Source organism: Macaca mulatta, chromosome 3 (genome assembly GCF_049350105.2).
Source record: "Macaca mulatta isolate MMU2019108-1 chromosome 3, T2T-MMU8v2.0, whole genome shotgun sequence".
In the NCBI taxonomy this organism is placed as follows: Eukaryota; Metazoa; Chordata; class Mammalia; order Primates; family Cercopithecidae; genus Macaca; species Macaca mulatta.
In genome coordinates, this window is record NC_133408.1 from 157,696,028 (window position 1) to 157,717,069 (window position 21,042).

At 37.8% G+C, this 21,042-nt stretch overlaps 1 protein-coding gene and 1 long non-coding RNA gene across 2 annotated transcripts in view; one reads left to right on the forward strand and one right to left on the reverse strand.

The window, feature by feature from the left end:
- Window positions 1-1,708: 1,708 nt before the first annotated feature.
- On the reverse strand, window positions 1,709-20,988 carry LOC114677016 (uncharacterized). Its single transcript, XR_013415933.1, has 2 exons — window positions 20,908-20,988; window positions 1,709-6,039 (listed from the first exon to the last, which is right to left on the reverse strand). It is a non-coding gene; the product is annotated as an uncharacterized LOC114677016 (long non-coding RNA).
- LSM8 (LSM8 homolog, U6 small nuclear RNA associated) overlaps window positions 11,285-21,042 on the forward strand; it is a 33,113-nt gene continuing 23,355 nt past the window's right edge. The window contains exon 1 of the mRNA XM_077995061.1: window positions 11,285-14,468. Coding sequence (XP_077851187.1) covers window positions 14,337-14,468 — 132 coding nt within the window. The 5' untranslated portion in view covers window positions 11,285-14,336. The remainder of the gene's footprint in view (window positions 14,469-21,042) is intronic.

The following is a 21,042-nucleotide window of genomic DNA, read 5'->3' on the forward strand; positions in this document are numbered from 1 at the left end:
TCTGGGTTTCCATTTTAAATAAACGTTGTAGTTTGGAAACATTTTAGATTTACAGAAATGTTAGAATGATAGTAGAGTTCTGGTATACTCCTGACCCAGTTACTCTCATCGTTAGTATATTACATTTCTGATCTATTTTTGTCAAACTAAGAAAATTTTATTGGTGTATTACTAAAAATGGTAACTGAATTGCTTTTAAATTTTATTTTGAAATTTTTGTTGATAGTATATAAAAACAAAATTGATTTTTGTATATTAAAATTTGTGTTCAGTGCTAAATGCATTTATTAGTTCTGGTAGTTGGTTTATGGATTTCTCTGAATTTTCTACATACACAGTCATGAAACTGTTGAAGAATATCTTTACTTCTTTATTTACAATGATTATGTTTTTTATTTCTTTATTCTGCCTTATAACACTAACTAGGAACTCCAGGTCAGGTGTGTTGATCACGTCTGTGATCCCAGCACTTCGGGAGGCCAAGGTGGGCAGATCAATTGAGGTCAGGAGTTCGAGACCAGCCTGTCCAACATGGAGAAATCCCGTCTCTACTAAAAATACAAAAATTAGCCAGGTGTGGTGGTGTGCACCTATAATCCCACCCATTCAGGAAGATGGGGCAAGAGAATCACTTAAACCCAGGAGGCGGATGTTGCAGTTAGCCAAGATCCTGACACTGCACTACAGCCAGGGCAACAGAGTGAGGCTCTGTTTCAATTAAAAAACAAAAAAAAGAAAGAAAAAGAAAGAAAGAAAAGAAAACCTACTAGGAACTCCAGCACAGCAAGCAGACATCATGTCAGTAGGTATCTCTGCCTTGTTAGCAGTCTTAGGTGGAAAATGTTCCTTTATTCTGTTTATGTGGTAAATTAGGTTGCCTGATTTTCAAATGTTAAATTAGACTTGCATTTCTGGAATAAATCCTACTTGGTCTTCTATAGAAATTTTAACACTTGTACTCTTTAATCAATCCTCTCTTGTGGGACCTTTGTTATTTTAAGTATTCTGGTATTTTATTTTATTTATTTTTTATTTTTTTGAGATGGAGTTTCGCTCTTTCACCCAGGCTGGAGTGCAGAGGCGCAATCTCGGCTCACTGCAACCTCAGCCTTCCAGTTTCAAGCGATTCTCCTGCCTCAGTCTCCTGAGTAGCTGGGATCACAGGTGTGCACCACCACGCCTGGCTAATTTTTGTACTTTTAGTACAGACGGGGTTTCACCATGTTGGCCAAGCTGGTCTCAATCTCCTGACCTCGTGATCCACCCACCTCAGCCTCCGAAATTGCTGAGATTACAGGCGTGAGCCAATGCACCCAGCCATATTCTGGTATTTTAAGTAGCATTGTAATAATTATCCCTGCAGCTACATTATTACATACTTTCATAATAATTTCTACACGAGCAATCCCTAAAAATGGAATTGCTGGGACAAGGCTTTTTAATATTTGTTATAAAATTTTCCCCTAGAAGTTTTGAATAAACATATCCCCTATTTCTACTGAAAGCACCTCCTCTGCAGATGCTCCTCTGCTTATTATGAAGTTATGTCTCAATAAACCCATGTTACAGTTGAAAAATTGTAAGTTGAACCATTGTAAGTTGGGACTCTCTCTACAGCATTTATATATATATAAATATAATATATATATAGTAGCCAAATCTGGATGCTATCATGGTTTAAATTGCCAATTTTGTAAGCAAAGATGTATCATTTTAATTTATATTCATTTATTAATGAAGTTACACTTTTTTGCAAATACATTTTGGGAATTTCTCTTTTTTTTAGTGTAAAACGCTTATTCATACCCTTTGTCTAGTTTGCCAGTTAGAGTGTTAAATTTTCTCTTAATGATTTGTAAAAAAAGGTTATATTTATCTTAAGCTTTTGTATCAACTACATGATATGATAATAATAGAGTTATTAAGAACAAGTTAGAATACAAATTAGAATCTCAGAGATTAAGGCACTGACCTTAAGTGGTAAATTGAGGATGATGCCAGATTTTAAAGGATGGTGAACACTATCTTCTGTAGAAAATAGAAAGGCTTTGATAGGGAGATACACGATATAACTTATGTTGTGGAGCAGAGGTAAGCAAACTATGGCTTTTGGGCCACATCTGGTCCATTCAGATTTTTGTAAATAAACTTCTATTGGAATAGATCTACAACCATTTATTTATGTATTGCCATTCCTACAACTGAAAACTAACATGCTATCCTGGCAGGGTTGAATAGGTGCCACAGAGACCACAATGGCCCACAAAGCCCAAAATATTTACTGTCTCTTTACAGAAAAATTTGCCAATCTGTTTTAAAAAGATAACTCTGGCAGCTGGATGAAGGATTAATATTAGGGAGAAATTATGTGCATGAATCATATTTGGAAGGAAACTGTGCTACTTCAGATAAGAATGACAAAGGCCTAGTCGAAGGCAATAGTAGTAGGTAGGCATGGAAAAAAAAACGAAAAAAGAAGACAGACATTTTGTATGCAAAATTAGAGAAGAGAATAAAATATATATAAAAAAGATTTTTTAAAGAAGAGAAAGATTCCAAATTTTCTATTTTTGGTGATTGGAAGGATGGTGGTGTTCTGAATTGTGGTAGAAGAAAAACAATGGGGGAAAGAAACATGTCCAGAAACAACAGTGATTTTCATTTTGGATAAGCTAAACACCTGTAAGATAAATGCATGGGGCTTGCCCAAATTATCCCCAAACTGATCTCTAAGCAAATGTAGTTGTGGGGGTCACTGGTCTATAATTGGTAGCTGGTATTTTAGGAAGCCACCAAAGGAAATGTAAAATAAATAAAAAGTTCTCTGAACATCTATATATAAACAGTTGTTGAAACTGTCATTAATTAACACCACAGAAGATTACAGAGAAGTTAAAGTAAATGAACTAAGTCCAGATATATCAAAATAGATAATTGCAAAATACATAATGATGAATTTTCAAAATGCAAGGTGCAAAGGATGCTACGATGCTATATATGGGAAATTTTAAAAACAAAATGACATATGTTGTATACAGACATACAAATATAGAGATGACAATACAACTTCAGAATATTAGGATAACAGGTAGGAGAGGAAGAGAAGAGGAAGGGGACACTAGCTTGATCTGCCACATTATATTTCTTTTTTAAAAGGCTGCCAGTAGAAGGCACTGAGAGAAAAGTATAAATTGCCATGAGAAAAATTAAGAAAATACAGGTCCTGGACATTAGGAAAGCGAGGAGGTATGTTCTCAAAAGAAGAGCATAGAACATACCATCCAACTTTGCAGACAAGTCAAGTAAAATAGTGATTAAGAAGCTGTCTATTATCAGTCAGAAACCTTTAAGACAGTTTCAGCAGAATAATGAGGGTGGGAGCCAGATGGTGGGGGGTGGAGAGGAGATACTTGGCACCGAAGGAGTGGAGGCAGTGACAGCAAACGGCTCACTCAAAAAGGCTGGCAATGAAGAAGGAAAGAGGAAAGAAAAGAGAAAGATACATGGTAGTTTAAATGAGAAACATTTAATTTATCTGATGCTTCAATTTCAGGCCAGCTAGGTCCTCAAATAACTCATTTTTTTTTCCTTTGCAAAACTTCAAGTTCTTATAGTAGCAAAATAAATATGTTTTTCATTAAGGGATTATCTCCCTAACTCACATGTTAATATGACACAAAAAACATTAAGAGCTTGGTTCATATCACATAACATGAACATTAGTCTTGCAAAAGTTGAGAAAATGTGAGTCATGAGACGTAGGGATTTTCTAGGTGTACTGCTCACTCAGATAGATCCCCACAAAGTGGTATGTATCTTGATGCAGCCAACCAGTCCAGGATCTGTCCTTACAGAGTGAGACTCCGTCTCAAAAAAAAAAAAAAAAAAAGAAACTTAATTTCATCAATGTGAACACATTTAGTGTATTCGGGAAGGTGATTCATACTAACGAAGCTCATCAGGGTCTGGTATTTAAGCCATTTTATTTATTTACAATAAGGAGTTTGATTGCCAAGCACTCTAGACATAGTTAGCCCTAACCAGTGAGCCCAATTATCCCTAGGGTATTTGGGAAGCAAGGAAGCAGTTAAGGAGTTACTTATTGGAATGTGTAATGACATCTGGTTTTGATGTGACAGTCTCTGAAATAGCTATATTCCTGTTGAGTGGATTCTTGAATCGGCCTAACAGAGCATTCCCTCTTGAAGTGAAGGCATGCTCTTACAGATTTGCTTCTTCTGCACCTTTATTTCTAAATTTCCTTTTGAAGTACATATCCATGCCTTACCACTGTTAATACCTTTCTGCCTAGGAACAGACACATCTCTTTAAAATGTTCTGCTTTTCTCTGCACTGAATGCATTATGCATGTTATTGCTTAGCTTTCAAAGTTCTTTGAGGACATCTATGATCACTCAATATAGATGACATTTCATTTGTAATGATGACTTTTACCATTTCTGAGGACAACTATAATTTCATTGTTTATTCTATTTTTCTTCAGATAAACTTACTTCTTTACTTAAATTTTTTAAAGGACACCTTATATTACTACCATCAATTACCAACCCAATTTATTTGACAAAAGTAAAAAAACCAAAAAGATAAGCATAATAAGGATACAATTATATTCTTTAATAATTCATTTGTTTCACCACTACCTGTACACTGATATGCCATCACTTATTATCACAACTACTCAAACATGACATTATTTTGTATTTTTTCATGCAGTTTGTTACAGTTCTGCAATCCTATCCTGTTGCTGATGATTGCAAAAGTATTACCTTGTAATAACATCAGCACTGCACTGACTTATGAAATCCTGATGTGAATGTCAGCTCAACCTTTAAAAGAAACTTAAGGAAAATATGAGTTGTTTATATGAAATGTTCCTTAGGATAATATCATTTAAATGAGATCAATTTCCATGGAAATTATCTAGCATGTCTTTCACAAAATTCTATAAAAGAGCTCTGACGGTGCACTTAAAGGGCTATCATTAAACCACTTATTGCTGTGTAGGTTCTGATTTTAAAACTTTTTCTCAGACATAAAAAGGTATAGTTCTTTTGGACCTTCAACATATTGTTATTTTGCACAATTCATTCTATTCAATTTATGTAACACTCTAAGACATTGTAAATGTCTGAAAATAACTATGAAGAAGAAAAAATAAATAAATAATTATGGATTTGTTGAAAAAGGGACAAAGGGTATATTTTCAGAGGCTATTTGAGAATATATAGGGAAGCTGATTAAGCACAGACAATCCTGGAGGAAAGCCTAAGAAAAGTTTCTCTATCCTTTTAGTTAGCAGTGATTGTGGGTAATGCTTTTTGTCCAGAAAGTTTGTGAGCAGAGTCTCCAGAAAGTAAATATTGTATTCTCAACCATAAGATTTTTAGGACTTTTCACTAAAGGAGAGCAATTGTACATGTCATATAGTATTAAATCTTTATTTCCAAACTTGGTTTAGGGTGATATAGAAAACTTCAACCAAATTTTAAATAAAATAATAAACATCTTAGTAACAGTTTAGGTACTATAAATATTAGATATAGGGAATACAATTAAACTTAATATAACTGATGAGCTACGTACACATCTTAATCTCAGAGATTTTTTGCATTAGTTTCAAACACATCTTACAAAATAGTGGATATTTGTTGGTTGTTACCTCAGCATCCATTTCCATTTTTTTCCCAACCAAAACAAACCTGATTTCCTTAGGAGTACTTACCCAACCTCAGTACAAAGTGACCATGTAGATGGAGTGGACAGACCTCATCCCCAGGTTGAGTCCTGCAGAGCGTCTTGCACTTGACCACAGTGATTGATCCAGAAATGGAGATGTATCACATTTTGGCCAATAAAACATTACAGATGTGCTAAGGACTCCTACAAGTGAAGTTTCCTTGCTGCTGTGGGAGTTCCAGGAACCTTCCATGAACAGTGTGAGAAGAATGTGAAGTTCCTTAATGATGCCATGAGAAGATCTAGTATGAAAACTAGTCCAACATCTGGAGGAAGACAGAGCTACAAGACTCAAAATGGACTCAGTGTCCAGATGGCAACATGAACTGATGAATTAAGTCTCCCTTTCATAAAGCTTAAAATTAGAGCAGTGTGTACACAATTCAATTATATGAACTCATACTCCTCAAGTTTTTTCTTTCATAATCCACTTTGGTTCAGGTTTTCTGTTACTTCCAAAACCCTCCCAGTCAATGTAGGAAGGTAATTTGGAACACTGGAGGAAGTACTGAGGTCAGGAGATCTGAGTTCCAGTTTAGTTTTGCCATTATTTGTGTGATCTTAAGCAAGTTCTTTATAACAAAACCCTTTAACCACTGTATCCTTTTTACAATAGCATTCATTCTAGATGATTTCTATTAATATAACATAGAACAAATTGGCTATATTCTACCAAATCCACATATCTTTCTGAGTGTACAGGTGGACTCTATTTATTGGCCTCCAATTAGTTCAGTTGGGGAATTGTGATTCAGTTCTAAAAGATGGGATGTAGACCAAAGTGATGAAAACCACACCAAGGCCTTTTACTTCATATGATTCCAAAATCCTCTCTTCCCTCTCTTCGATGACTATGGAGGCCAAATACTGAGGATGGCAGAATCAGGGATTTCTGATTTTTACTAGGATTCAATACCCTCTTCCTCCAAGTTTTCAACTTTCACAAAATATTTACAAAACATTCTGAAAACTTTCCAATGTATTTCTGTTCTTCCAGGAAAACTTCTCCTGGATAAAATATTTATTAATTGCACTCATGAAACTGTCTCAGAATTACTTCACTAATAAATTTTAACAGAAATTATGCATGATTTGCAACCTCCACCCTAATTTAAACCTCATTTACAAAATGAAAAAAAGATCTTAGTGTATAGTTAACTGCTATTTTTTAATACTCCCAATTTGTTGTTATACAACATTTATTTCGTATTCACCTGGAGTCTGATGTGGGTATAATAGCTCTCCTAGAATTTTGAACAAATGGGGTAGACTAGGGAGTTACAATTCAGGATGAAATAATCAAGGCATCCTGTGCAAGGGCTTGAACCTATCTCTCAGCAGATGAGAATCCACTGCAGAGCCTTGAGTGGAGGGTATGGCATATTAAGGGAGCCAGTCAAGAAGTGAAATGACCAAGAGACATCAATAAACTTCTCTAAATCAATGTTGGCAAGTTATCCCACTATCTCAGGCAGGAGGAGACATTCATTGATTAAACTGATTCTTAAGCCAATCTGGAAATTTTATATCAGCCTTCTAAATTGGATTTATTTTGTCTCTCCTAACTAGTCCCAGACAGACCTTTGTCCATCACTCTACTTACTGGATACAAGAAATAATTCACTAATGCTAAAACAGGATCCTTCCAATTCTCATTTTCATCTAAGATTTTGTGCCCATTGAAAGTTGAGCCAATTGTGGATAACTCCATTTCCTTGCCTGCTAACCCAAACTCAATATAGGGAGAACCACCTCAGCTAGTTCTATTTATTGCAAAGATATCATTACAATGTAAACTCCTCAAAAGCAGGAACAGTATCTTATTTAGCTTCAGAGAGCCAATGACTATCTCAGTATTCTGCACTTTGCTCCACCGTTTGTAGAAGTGATAATGGTCAGGAAATAAGGCTCTCTGTCTAGTAGTGACCTCTTGATACCTAATTATCTTGGGAACTGAAAGGGGCAAGAGACACCACCCACAGAGAAACTGAAAAGTTTCTGTGCAAAGAGAGATACTGTTCCCAGCAGTATCTGTGTGGCAATACACACCACTGCATATTTTCTTCTGCTTTCCTCTGGTGGTTAATGTTATATACATACAAATAGACATGTATACACACACACACACACACTCCACAAAAAAGGTAAAAATCTTAAGAAAATGTGTCTTACTCATTTCTAATACTCTATATGAAAATAATTTTTCTATTTTTTTTACATGTCAAACTTTCGTTAAAGATTTCTGAATGAGTGAGTAGAAAAGGTTAAAGTCCAGTGCAACATCTATATTTAGAGAGGTTTTCTGTGTAAGTTTCTTTGGAGAGGTGTGCTGGGGGAGGAAAATTTCAGGTAAGTTGTGTCAATTGCTGCAATTTAGGTTAGACTGGTAATGTCTAATGTGTTTATAGTCATCTATTTGTATGGAATGAAAGACTACAAAGAGGGTCTTTTTCTTCACTCATCCCCCAGGGTCTTCTGGTCTTCCATCTAAACACTGGGGAAGGCAAAGGAGGGCCAGCTACAACAGAAGCAGGAAGAGCTATTTTCACAAAGATTCTCTAATAAAAACACACTTTTGATTAATTTATTTACTTTGGAGACAGGGATTCACTCTCTCCCAGGCTAGAGTGCAATAGTGTGATCACAGCTCACTATAGCCTCGAATTTCTGTGCTCAAGTGATCTCTCATCTCAGTCTCCCAAGTAGCTGAGATCACAGGCTCACACCACGATGCTCTGTGGAAACATACTTTTTTTTTTTTTTTTTTTTTTAACCAAATTGGTAAGAGTGAAATTCCATAAACTCCAAGTCCTTGCAAGTTCACCAGCCCATGCCCAATTACTCCAGGGAAAAGGTCTGGGTAGCTTATTCCTTCATCTCCACAACTAACTGACATCACCACACCGTGAGTTTGGCTCAGGCTTCTTGAAAGCCACTAGGTCACTGTGGTGTTGGGGAGGAAGGTGAGATCAAATTTGTCAAATGTTTGCTTGAAGAGCCCAATAAGTTTGCAGGATGTTCAGGTTTATTTGGTGGTGACCACCTATGCCAGTCCAGAGACAGTGGCTGTTATTGCTGGAGGACAGGTGAGAATGGCATCTCACATTCACCTAACAGTGCTCTCTTGCTTTGAACCAGTAAGCAAGCAAGGCAAATGATATACATGAGATTAGAATATAGATTTGTGGCTGCAACAAGTGGGAGGTTCTCTCAGAGTCTGGGGATCTCACCCTCCCAGAGGAATGAATCAGTAGGTCAGAGCAGCTCTGAATGTGGGCTCACTCTCTACTTTTCACATTTCCGGCTTGATGAGTTAAGGGGTAACACGCAGTCAAGAGTCTGTCCTAACACGATAAAATAAATGTTTTCTGTGCCACAATCAGATAACTAAGTTATTTCTTAGTATCATTTCTTGCTACATAATTGGGCCAAGTTGAAGTCTGGTGCAGCAGACAGACTATGGTCTACTAAAGACAGGAATTTTGTTTTTGAGTGAACAACCCACTTTAGACCAACTTTGGTGGTAGCAAAGATTGTCTACCCAGGAATATTTAGGGAGGCTTGTGCAGATCTGTGAAGATGGGCAGAACTCCCAGCTTCACCTGTCCTTTGCTTCACATAAAAGAGAATCAGTTGGGAGGCTGAGACGGGTGGATCACGAGGTCAGGAGATCGAGACCATCCTGGGTAACATGGTGCACGGTGAAACCCCGTCCTACTAAAAAATACAAAAAACTAGCCGGGCGAGGTGGCGGGCGCCTGTAGTCCCAGCTACTCGGCAGGCTGAGGCAGGAGAATGGCGTGAACCCGGGACGCGGAGCTTGCAGTGAGCTGAGATCTGGCCACTGCACCCCAGCCTGGGCGACAGAGCGAGACTCCGTCTCAAAAAAAAAAAAAAGAGAATCAGGTGAAGTCAAATGATGACAAGGACTGGGGCTAGACTACTGCTCCTAACTCAAGATACAGACCTTTTTAAAGGAAGAGATCTTTTGATCTCTATCTTAGTTTGGGTTCTCCCAAAAGCAGATCCTGGGGCAAGAATTTAAGTGCAAGTAGATTATTTAGGGAAAACCAGTACGGGAGTGGAGTGATAAGGAAAGGAAGTGAGCCAATAAAATGTGCACAATTAAGCCAGCTACTGTTGAATGAGCAGAGATATAGCCCCTGGATTATCCCACCTTGTTGATGAAGAGGTTGTTATTTACAAACTCAGTCACTGACTGAAGACTGCTCCCTGAGGGAGTGTTAATTCCCCAGAATTCCTAGCCTGCCACACATGGACGGGGTGCAGAAAACGCCTTCGAATGCGGAGATGCACGTATCAAAAATTGAAAGTACACAGGAGCACAGTGATTTTGAGAGAAATGGGAAATGGATATTATTATATACTAATATACCTAGAAGAGACATAAAACTTGACTAGGTAAGGAGTCGTCGGGGCTTTGCACCAGCAGCATCCCTGGAAAGAATGTGCAGTGATTTTCAGGGTTCATGGTGGATTGACTCTCCAACAGCTCTCACAGGATGCAGGGTAAGGTATTTATTTAAATAGAAAAATAAAGTCAGCTAATGGGTTTGATAAGGATATGGGCTCTACCATAAATATGACTTAAATTTGCAGCTACAAAATTTTAATGAAAATATATTTAAAGCACATAAACAAAACACCATGTGCTAGAAATTCCATTCTTTGCAATTAATATACTACATAAAAATTTAGCATTTTAAAGTAAGTATGCATAAAAGGGTCTTAAATTTTTTTTTAGTTAAAATTTAGAAGCCATATGAGCAAAAATAGCTTATAATTGTCTTACAATTATGTGAGCTACTCAATATCCTTTTAAAAAGGAGAATAAGATTCAGAGGTTAGGTAGCTGGGTGGCAGGTGTCAAATGCACAGTAAAACTGGGTCAGCCAGCTTTGAACCTTTGAACACTACTGTCAAACAATCAGACTGAAGCTTCTGACCCAACACACAGTGACACTGCCCACTGTGCCCTGGATGTCACCACAGGCATCAATGGCATGCTCCTTTATGAATTTGCTCTTGCTACAACTGGTGTGACCATCAGAGTTGTTTCTCTACAGGATTTGCTGCTATGCAGCACCAGTCCTCAATTCAGTAACTGTGGTAGTCATAAGCAGAGCCTAGGCCTCTTTCACTGCAAGAAACATCAGAAAAAAAGTGCCTGATATATTGAGCTCCATCACCAAAACTTGTAAAATAGGGAACTCTCAAGAAATAAAAAGACTGATGTTAAGCAGCCAAAAGGCAATGACTAATGTCCCCAACAAATAGCTGTCTTTAATTAGATTTATCTTTTTGTTTTCAAAAAATCTCTACTGAGATTTTGTTTCAATTCATTGCATTATTTTGACATGTTGGTGATTTTCAATTTAGTTTCTGGTGCATATGTTAAAATGCAGACCATTCTTTATTTTTGATCATGCCACATGCATGAAAAATTCCTTAGGTGAGTTATTATCACTGGGGTAAAGTCTTGGAAAAGTTCCTGCATATTCTTTTTGTTATTGTTTTTCATTTCTTTTCCTGCATATCCTTGATAGAAATTCTAAATACAATAGGAAGTAGGGTAGGTAGGGAGAAAACAATACAGGCTTTCTCTGAAGTCCTCTGAGGTTTTGTTATGTCTGTTTATTCTCAGTGCAAAAGGTCATGTTCAGAAAAATGGAAGAATCATATCTCAAAGCTAGTCAAAAATGGGCATTATGAGAATACATGAGGTTGGTCAGAATGATGAATTTGGTAATATAAAAGCTCTGGAAATCTCATTTGTTAACATTAGAGAACAGGGGTCTGCAAACTTTCTGTAAAGAGCCTAATAATAAATATTTTAGGTCTTGTGGGCTTCTGTTGCAATTATTCAGCTCTGCTGTTGTAGCCCCAAAGCAGCCATAGATGATATACAAATTAATGGTTGTGGTTGTGTGCCAATAATATTTACTAACAGAATGATTTCCCTAAGGTTTGTAGTTTGCCAACCCCTGTAATAGAAAATAGCAATAATACAGATACTTAATATTAAAGAAATGGAAAAAATGCAACAGAGGCAGAAAAGTGTCGAATCTGTCTCTTCCTCTTTGTAAAGAGTTAGGCCCAGGAGTCTGAAGAAAAAGTCACAACTGCTCAAATCTGAATAACCTTAAGTGATCCTTTGTCTTTATTTCTTGACACTACTGTGAATTCTTCTTGGGCAACAATCTCAATGGCAGTGCAGTACATTGGAGCTTGACTGTCTAGGTTCAAAGACTGGCTCTGTTAATTACCAACAAAATGACTTCTGGCAAGAGACAAAACCTAAAGAAAAAACCAGCAGAAACCACTGGACTGACAGAGGTGTGGAACACAGTAGGTACTTGACGAAGATGACTTAAGATTTAGGTAAAGACTGAACATGTACCACTCCTACTTGTCATGACAGTGGAGCATCCACTTCATAAGAAAGACAGTATAATGAGAAAAACACACAAATGAAATAATACTTTGAAGAAACTCACCTTTTACTTAATATCACCACAGAGGAAATTCTGGGTGGAAGTTTAGAATTCAGAAAGACTTTGTGCCACAGAGAAAGACTGCCACGAGCAATAGTACTTAAGTTGCTTAGAATGAATAAAAAATATTCAAAATCTCCTATGTACAGTATAGACACTTTCTCGGTGACTTTGGTCAGTGACTTTTATCCAGGAAGACAATAAATTAAGAGGTTGCATACGTGTATCACTTTTTATTCCTTCCATAACAAATCGCCACAAACTTAGTGGCTTGAAACAACAAAACTTTATCAACTTACAATTCTGTAAGTCTGATATAGGTCTGACTGGACTTACATCAAGGTGTTAGCAGAATGTATGCCTTTCTGGAGGCTCTAGGGAAGAATCCATTTCCTGCTTACTTAGATATTGGCAGAATTCAGTTTCTTGCTGTTGTAGGACCAAGATCCCTGTTTTCTTGCTGTCTATAAACTAGGAGCTGTTCTCAGCTTCTAAAGATAACCACATTTCTTGGCTCATAGCCCTCTTCCTCCAACTTCAGAGCCCATCAACAGCAGGACAAGTCTTTTCATGTCACATCTCTCAGACCCACTCTTCTGATTCCCTCTTCCGCATTTAATGACTCATGACTAGAGGGGGCCACCTGAGTAATCCAGAATAACCTCACCATCTCGAGGTCTTTACCCTCAATCACATTTGAAAAGTGCTGTTTGTCATGTAAAGTAACAATCACAGTTACCAGGGAATAGGATGTGGACATCTTTGGGGATTAGTGGGGGTAGGAGAGATTATTCTACCTTCCACAATATCCTAGTTGCCTTTCCTATTCTTCCCATCGGTAGTGACATCTGAAAAATGTCAACCTACCTTTGAGTATTTGGACTCAAAGGTATATATATTCCTTGAGATGTCTGAAAAAGTCTACATACGATTGCAATGATATATCCATGGATATGCGCCAATCATATGTACATATAAACTCAAAATTCTGTCTTTCAAGTAGAACAGTTACTTTTATTAATTATTGTAAGACGCGCTGAACTAGAATCCAGGAGGCCTTGATTGTAGGTTCTACTATGTAACCCTAAAAGAGTCACTGAACTTATTTGGGACTCAGTTTCCTAATCCACATGACACAGAATGTAAACTTGAAAATTCCTAGGTTCCCTTTTAGCTCTAAATATCTGTGATCCATGGTCTGAAAGAAAAAGGGTGGAGGTGGGAGAGTCATTCTGCTTTGTTACAAAAATGAAACAAAACTTATATAATGAGAATTTATCAGAAATAAGGGAAAGCTCTGATATTTTTTCTGCCTCACATGTTTTCAATTAAATTAAAAAAAATATTTAGGGGGTACAAGTGCAGGTTTCTTACATGCATATATGAAATCTGGGCTTTTAGTGCACACGTCACCTGAGTAGTGAACATTGTACACAATAAGTAATTTTCAACCCTCATTTGCTCCCCATGTGTTTTAATGTAATTTCAGGCATTTGCTTTCCATTGATCACTCAGGGTTATTTATGTTTAGCTTTTGTCAATATAATTCTTATACTTCACTCTCACTATTCTATTTGCATTTCTATACCTTCTTACATTATTCATCTCTCATTGCCTAACCTCAGTATTGTTCTCCAAAAAAAAAAAAACCAAAAAACCCCACAATAAATTAGCTTTGCTCTCCCTTGCCATACAATGTCTGCAACAAGTCCAAATCAATCTATTCCTTCTGTGTGGATTATAACATTAAGGAATGAATTCAGACTGAAGATCCTAGCAACCTAAGTAATTTCTGACATCAATATTATTTTCCAATTTTGGCGTGCAAAAATTCAATGGAAATGACAATATAATTTGACCTGTATTGCAATCCACGCTACTAGAGACAATTTTAAAAAGCCAAGCAAAACAATAAAAAAAGAAAGCAAATGTACTCAGCTTAAAATAAAGTTCCCTAATCTGGTTCACTATAGTGATAACACATACATGGTAATTTATTTTTTAAAAATAAATATTGAAAAATGATCAGGTGTGGGTGTTCCATTTGGATTAGTCATATGCTGTATGTGCTATTTAAATAAAGCTGTCCCAAGTTATACGAATTCAAGTACCTTTCTACGGCAAAGTCAGAGGTGGAAGAACTGTCTACCTAAAGAATTACTTGGTGCTAAAGGACAGTGTGAACCACAGAGGGAGGTAAGTAAAACAGGGGCAGGATGACGTTATTTAAATTCCAGATTCTCAGTGGAATACTAACATAGTCTGTTATGCTACAGTACTGTCTTTTTAATTTTTTATTTTTGAGAAAGGATCTGGCTCTGTCACCCAGGCTGGAGTGCAGTGAGAAGATCCTGGCTTACCGCAACCTTTGCCTCCTGGTCTCAAGCCATCCTCCCACTTCAGCCTCCTGAGTAGCTGGGACTAGAGGTGTGCATCATCATGCCTAATTTTTTGTAGAGACAGGATTTCACCACATTGCCCAGGCTGGTCTGGAACTCCTGAGCTCAAGTAATCCTCCTGCCTTGGCCTCTCAAAGTGCTGGGGTTAAAGGCATGAGTCACTGCACCCAGCCGAGCACTGTTTTTTATAGTATACATGAGGTCACATGAGATTGTTAAATAGGAAAGTAATGTTAGAATAATAAGGAAAGTGGGTTGGTTCATACATAATTTTTCATAGCACTTTAATGCTTTGTAGTACAAAGACACGATAGCTGAAGCACAAGTATTGCACTTAGTTTTGTGATTGCACCAGGCCTGGGAGAATACAGCACTCAAATGATGACCTTTCACGGTGTGGGACCCCATTCTTCCCTGGGCTTGGTTCAGCCATGTGCTCCATTTTGATAGTGCTTATTTTGCAGCTCCCTCACATTTTTGGGCAAAAGCGACATCACACAATGAGTCAGAGCCATCCATCTCTGGCAACTCTACATTTCCTGCAGTTTGCAACTACTTCTATCTGCAACTTCTGATGATCTGCTGCCCTTGTTTCCATCACTCATCAGTGTCTACCCTTCTGTAAATTGTCATTCTTTAAGCAACCGTCAACTTTTTAAAAAAGATAAAACTCTTTAAGTTAATATAACATTGCTTTATTTGTTAGGAGTTTTACACGTCCTTTTAAGTGAACTACTATTTTCATTTGGGTTGTTACTGTCTGTTAATACTACAGTTGAGTCGTTGCCAGACTTTGTTGTGTATTAGTCATCTAGGGATGTTTTAGAATACTGAGGCCCAGCTTCTCCCCTCATTCCATTTAATTCAGAATGTCTTGAGTGTGGGAGCCAGTTATCAGTTTTTAAAGATCGTATCAGTAAGTAGCAAAGTTTGGGAACCACCACTCAGTTGTTCAGAGTTTCAGAGGGCTTTCCCAGACTTATTTTTCCCTTAGGCTCTTAAGTGAGCCATTTTCTTAAAATGTGAAGATCTTCAGGAATACATTATACATAGCATATTATAGCCAGAATGTTTTGTCATTTTTTGGTTTCTGCTATGGTCTGGATACTGGTGTCTTCCAAAATTCATATGTTGGAACCTAATATCCCATATGATTGCATTAAGACGTGGGGTCTTTTGGGAAGTAAGACATGAGGACGCTGCCCTCATGAATAGGATTAGTGCCCTTACTGAAGAGGTTGAAAGGAGCTGCCTTGCCACCTTCTGCCATGTGAGGATGCAGCAAGAAACTGTCATCTATAAGGAACAGGCCCTCATCAGACACAGAATCTACTGTTGCTTTGATCTTGCATTTCTCAGCCTCCAAAACTGAAAAAAATAAATTTTTGTTGTTCATAAATTACCCGATCTAATGTATTTTGTTATAGCAGCCCAGTTTCCAAAATAAAAATAATGTAAAGGGATAGCAGGATTTGGGGAGTGAAAATGGCTAGTTAAAAAAAAAAAAATTTTTTTTTCTTTTTTTTTTTTGAGACCAGTCTCAGTCTGTCGCCCAAGCTGGAGTGCAGCAGCATGATCACGGCTCACTGGGCTTAAGTGATCCTCCTACTGCAGACTCCCAAGTAGCTGTGAACACAGGTGTGGGCTACCATGTGCAGCGAATTTTTGTATTTTTAGTAGAGATGGGGTTTCCCCATGTTTCCCAGGCTGGTCTTGACCTCCTGGGCTCAAGCAATCTGCCCACCTTGGCCTCCCAAAGTGCTGGGAACACAGGTGTGAGCCACTGCACCTGGTCTAAAAATTTTAATAATAAAAATCAATTTTAAAAATACCATAAAGAATGCATAAAAGCATACGTAAGTATTTTATTAGTATATATTGCCCTTTATGAGGTGAAACAGAGGGCCTCCTAAGATATACTGGTTCTCCAGATCTTTAAGGTAAAGTATATGCCCATGAAAGTATCACCAGTATGTTCTGTGGCCTCGCCATTGGCTAGTGAGCAAAGTTTACATAATTCTACAGAACTATGTAATACATCAGAACAAAAAATACATCATGTTTACATAGTTCTACAGATTGGCCCTATCTACTTTGTTAACAAGCAGTCTTGCCTTTTCCTGTGTCTCCCTAATCTTGCTAACTTCTGATTCACCAACTGCCATCACTATGCCACCGAGGATTTGCTGTCTGCCTTTTCTTTTTCATTTTTAGATGGGGTTTCACTTTATTGCTCAAACTGGAGGGCAGTAGCTCCAATATGGCTCTCTGCAGCCTCGACCTCCCTGCTCAAGCTATCCTCCTGCCTTAGCCTCCCAAGTAGCTGGCACTACAGGTGCATGACACTACACCCAGCTAATTTTTTTTTTTTTTTGGTGGACATGGGGTTTTGCCATTTTGCCCAGGCTAGTCTCAAACTCCTGGACTCAAGCAATCTTCCTACCTCTGGCTCCCACAGTGCTGAAATTATACATGGGAGTCACTGGGTCTGGCCTCATTACCTTTCTTAGGCTCTGTCTTCACATCACATTTTTTTCTGCCTCTCCATCCTTTTATTATTATTTACTTAATAACCTCTGTCAGCACAGAATATGCCTCTCCATTCTTATTGCTACAAATCAGAAACTCATACTTCAATTCCTGCTGGCCTTTTTATCTTCAGTTTTTACCTCTGCTAAATATTCATGTCAGGACCAAGCGTAATGATTCACGCCTGTAATCCCAGCACTTTATCACCTGAGGTTGGGATTTTGAGACCAGCCTGGACAACACGGTGAAACCCCGTCTCTACTAAAAATACAAAAATTAGCCAGGCGTGGTGGTGCATGGCTGTAATCCCAGCTACTCGGGAGGCGGAGGCAGGATAATTGCTTGAACTCAGGAGGCAGAGGTTGCAGTGAGCTGAGATCCGCACCACTGCACTCCAGCCTGGGTGAAAAAATGAGACTCCATCTCAAAAAAAAAAAAAAAAAAAAAAAATTAATGTGAGGTTATTTTCCTAAAGTGTATTTAGTGTATTTGCACTTCTTCTCAGGCACTGATTTAAGTCTTACCTTTTTTGTAAAACCTTCTAAGATTCAAACTCATATCCATCTTTCCCTTCCTTAAGCACTTAAAATGTGCACAGCTGCATCTGTCCAATCATAAAAAACGGCAGTGAACAAAACACCGTATTGGAATAAGCTTTGGGACTTAAAAAAAAAAAAAAAAGAAAAAAAAGAAAAAAAAAGGTTCTTTATGGTATACCCTATGTCCTTGAATAGTGTGTACTTATTATATATCAGGCTCTTCAAGTATTACTTTTAGTTCCTCAACAATTACATGTAGTTTTGTGTAGTTTTCCCCATTTTACAGATGGGGAAACAGGCACAGAAAGTTAAGTATGCTCAAAGTCACACAAATAAAAATTCAGGCAGTTCTTGAGTCAGTGTTCTTAATAATGATCCTAAACTCCTTCTCAATTACCGAATCACCTATATTTGATTTTTTCCATCCCTAAAGTAATGGAGTTAAATCTACCTGTCTTTATTACCCTAAATGAAAAACATAAGTAGAGCACTTTGTAATGCATAGTGTTAAATGGAGACTATTAATAACCTTTATTTGTAATTTGGAATATTCATTTTTTAATGCAATAATTATTTCACTTTTATACTTAAAGGTCTGTAACTATTCAGGAATTTCCTTGTAAGTAGAGACGCACGATCTACTTATGTCCTTTTCTGCCTAGGAGAACTCTGGTTAGATCTATTCAATATATATTACTGTTTGGTTAACACCCTTGCAACTTGCAGGGAAGTAAAGCATAAACACAGAAAAGGAAATAAAAGTTCCCATCACATAAGGTTAAAAATATTATTTTATTTTAAAAATTTTATTTAAAAAATTGTATAGTTTTCCATAAACTATTCAGAGAAGGGCAAATTCAGTTTCCTCAGATTCTACCAGAAGTCTGATCCTTTAGGTTAATGTTTTCTGCTCAAGAGTTAGATTCAGAAGTAATGGAATAAAATTATCTATTACAAGCATACTTTGGTTGATACTTTATCAGTGATATGTCATTTAAATACGCATTACTTTGAGAGATTTGGACTTAAGGGGCAAGTTTCACCCTTAACTCTTAATTTTTTAGTAGTCAGATGTTTATATGTATCAGTTTTCCCTTGTTGGAGCTTTAACGTAATTCTCCTTTATGAGATGCTAAGCTCTCTACATTCACATACTCTCAAGGGTACATGGCTAATACAGATAAATCATACATGTAATGTTTGCATCCAGATGTAATTCATTTTTTGTCTTAATAACTGGACTTTTATCTATCCAGAGGCTTTCTCGTTACATCTGTGATCCTTACAGACTACAGAAAACATAGCAGTTTTAAGACACATGCAAAAAAGTTTCCAGCCAAAGAGATTTTGTGATGCTCCATAAATACTGTACATCTGTTATTTATCTGGCATATTACTTTAATAACTACACAAGGCCATAGACTTACAATGTATTTATGATGAAAGTAGTTTCGTAAGCTACCATATAATGTTAAACATTTTCAAAACAAAAGCACACTCTAAGTGATGAAAAGCTGTTGGGAGTATTTATTTTTTTACTTTTATTTTTTATTTTATTGAGATGGAGCATCGCTCTGTCGCCCAGGCTGGAGGGCAGTGGCACGATCTCCGCTCACCGCAACCTTCGCCTCCCAGGTTCTAGTGGTTCTCCTGCCTCAGCCTCCCTAGTAGCTGCGACTACAGGCACCCGCCACCACGCCGGCTTATTTTTGTATTTTAGTAGAGACGGGGTTTCACCATGTTGGCCAAGATGGTGTTGATCTCTTGACCAAGTGATCCGCCCGCCTCGGCCTCCCAAAGTGCTGGGATTACAGGTGTGAGTCACTGTACCCAGCTTTATTTTTATAAGATCACACAGAGGTTAGTTTTTATGTTTTTGAGATGGAGTTTCGCTCTTGTCGCCCAGGCTGGAGTGCAATGGCGTGATCTCAGCTCACTGTAACCACCGCCTCCCGGGTTCAAGCGATTCTCCTGCCTCAGCTTCCAGAGTAGCTGGGATTACAGGCATACACCAACACTCCCAGCAATTTTTTTGTTTTAAACAAAACTCTTAACACCTCGTTAATCATTAATTAGTCTTTGGGTTTTGATTCAACTCCTAACATTTGCAAATCACACAATTATCTTTGTTCTTTCATTTGTGGAAGACACTTTCATTTGTTACCCTGAGAATATGAGACATTCACAATCTAATTCCTGACTACATTTGATTTCAAACAGATCGGAATAACTTCCAGAATATAAAATTTTAACTATTTGGGAGTCATCTTGTAGGTATCTTGTGGGTATGCTCTAATTAAGAAATGCTTCCTTTTCCCAGGAAAACTGCTGACATTGCAAGAGTTATTCCAAAGCCACAATTCTTAAGAAAATACATGTTTAACCTAAATCATAAAGATATTTTGTAAAAAAGGGAAATCGCTCCTGCTGATGTTTTGTGTATAAATCTCTTTCTAACTTCAAGCTCTCTCAAGTTAGGGCAACACAGTAAATAAAGTGGGAACAGTATCACATTGGGAAATATCTGAAATGATACCTATGGCACTATAAGGAAACTGAGGCCCAGAAGAATTGAAGTGACCTGTGCAATGACACCAATACGTTAGCAGAGCCAAGATTAGAACCAAGTTTGGTGCCTTCCTGCATCAGTCCTTTCTTGGTGCTGAAGGAGCCTTTTATTTATTAATTTCACCCTGGAGAATTCCGGCAGACCATCCCGGCGTGGTAGAAGCGTGAACATTCGTTTTCTAAGGGATGGTCACACACCTTTTTCTATTTACATTTAGTTTCTTTAAAAAGTAAAAACACCTCCATTTTGGACCACTTTTAGAGACAAAAGCAGAACATACGAACGTGCATTTCATTGTTGAGTTCTTAAGACGCTTACACCGTGTGGTTATAACGTGCGCAACTTTGTCCCGGCCAACTGGACTTATTTTTAGTGTTATTTTCGGCTCCTGCTGCAGAAAACTAGGGATTCAACTACCCGCACCCGCATTTCACACAACAGCGCTCGTCTACTCTCCTCCTTCACTCCTAATAAAAAACGCCTTATCCTGTTTCTTCCTGCCTGCTCTACCTCAACATTTTCACTTATTATCTTCCACCACACTGGGTTTTACTCGGATTGGAAACCCACTCTCCCCCAACTTCTCTCTCGTACCCCACCTTCGGGAAGCGTCCTCCTTTTTTCCGCCTCTCGTTCCCTTTGTCTTACACGGCTTCCGGAACACGGCCCAGAATTACAGCGAAAACACACTGCGCACGCGCACTCTCTCGTCAGAGCGGCGCTGCTTCTGTTTG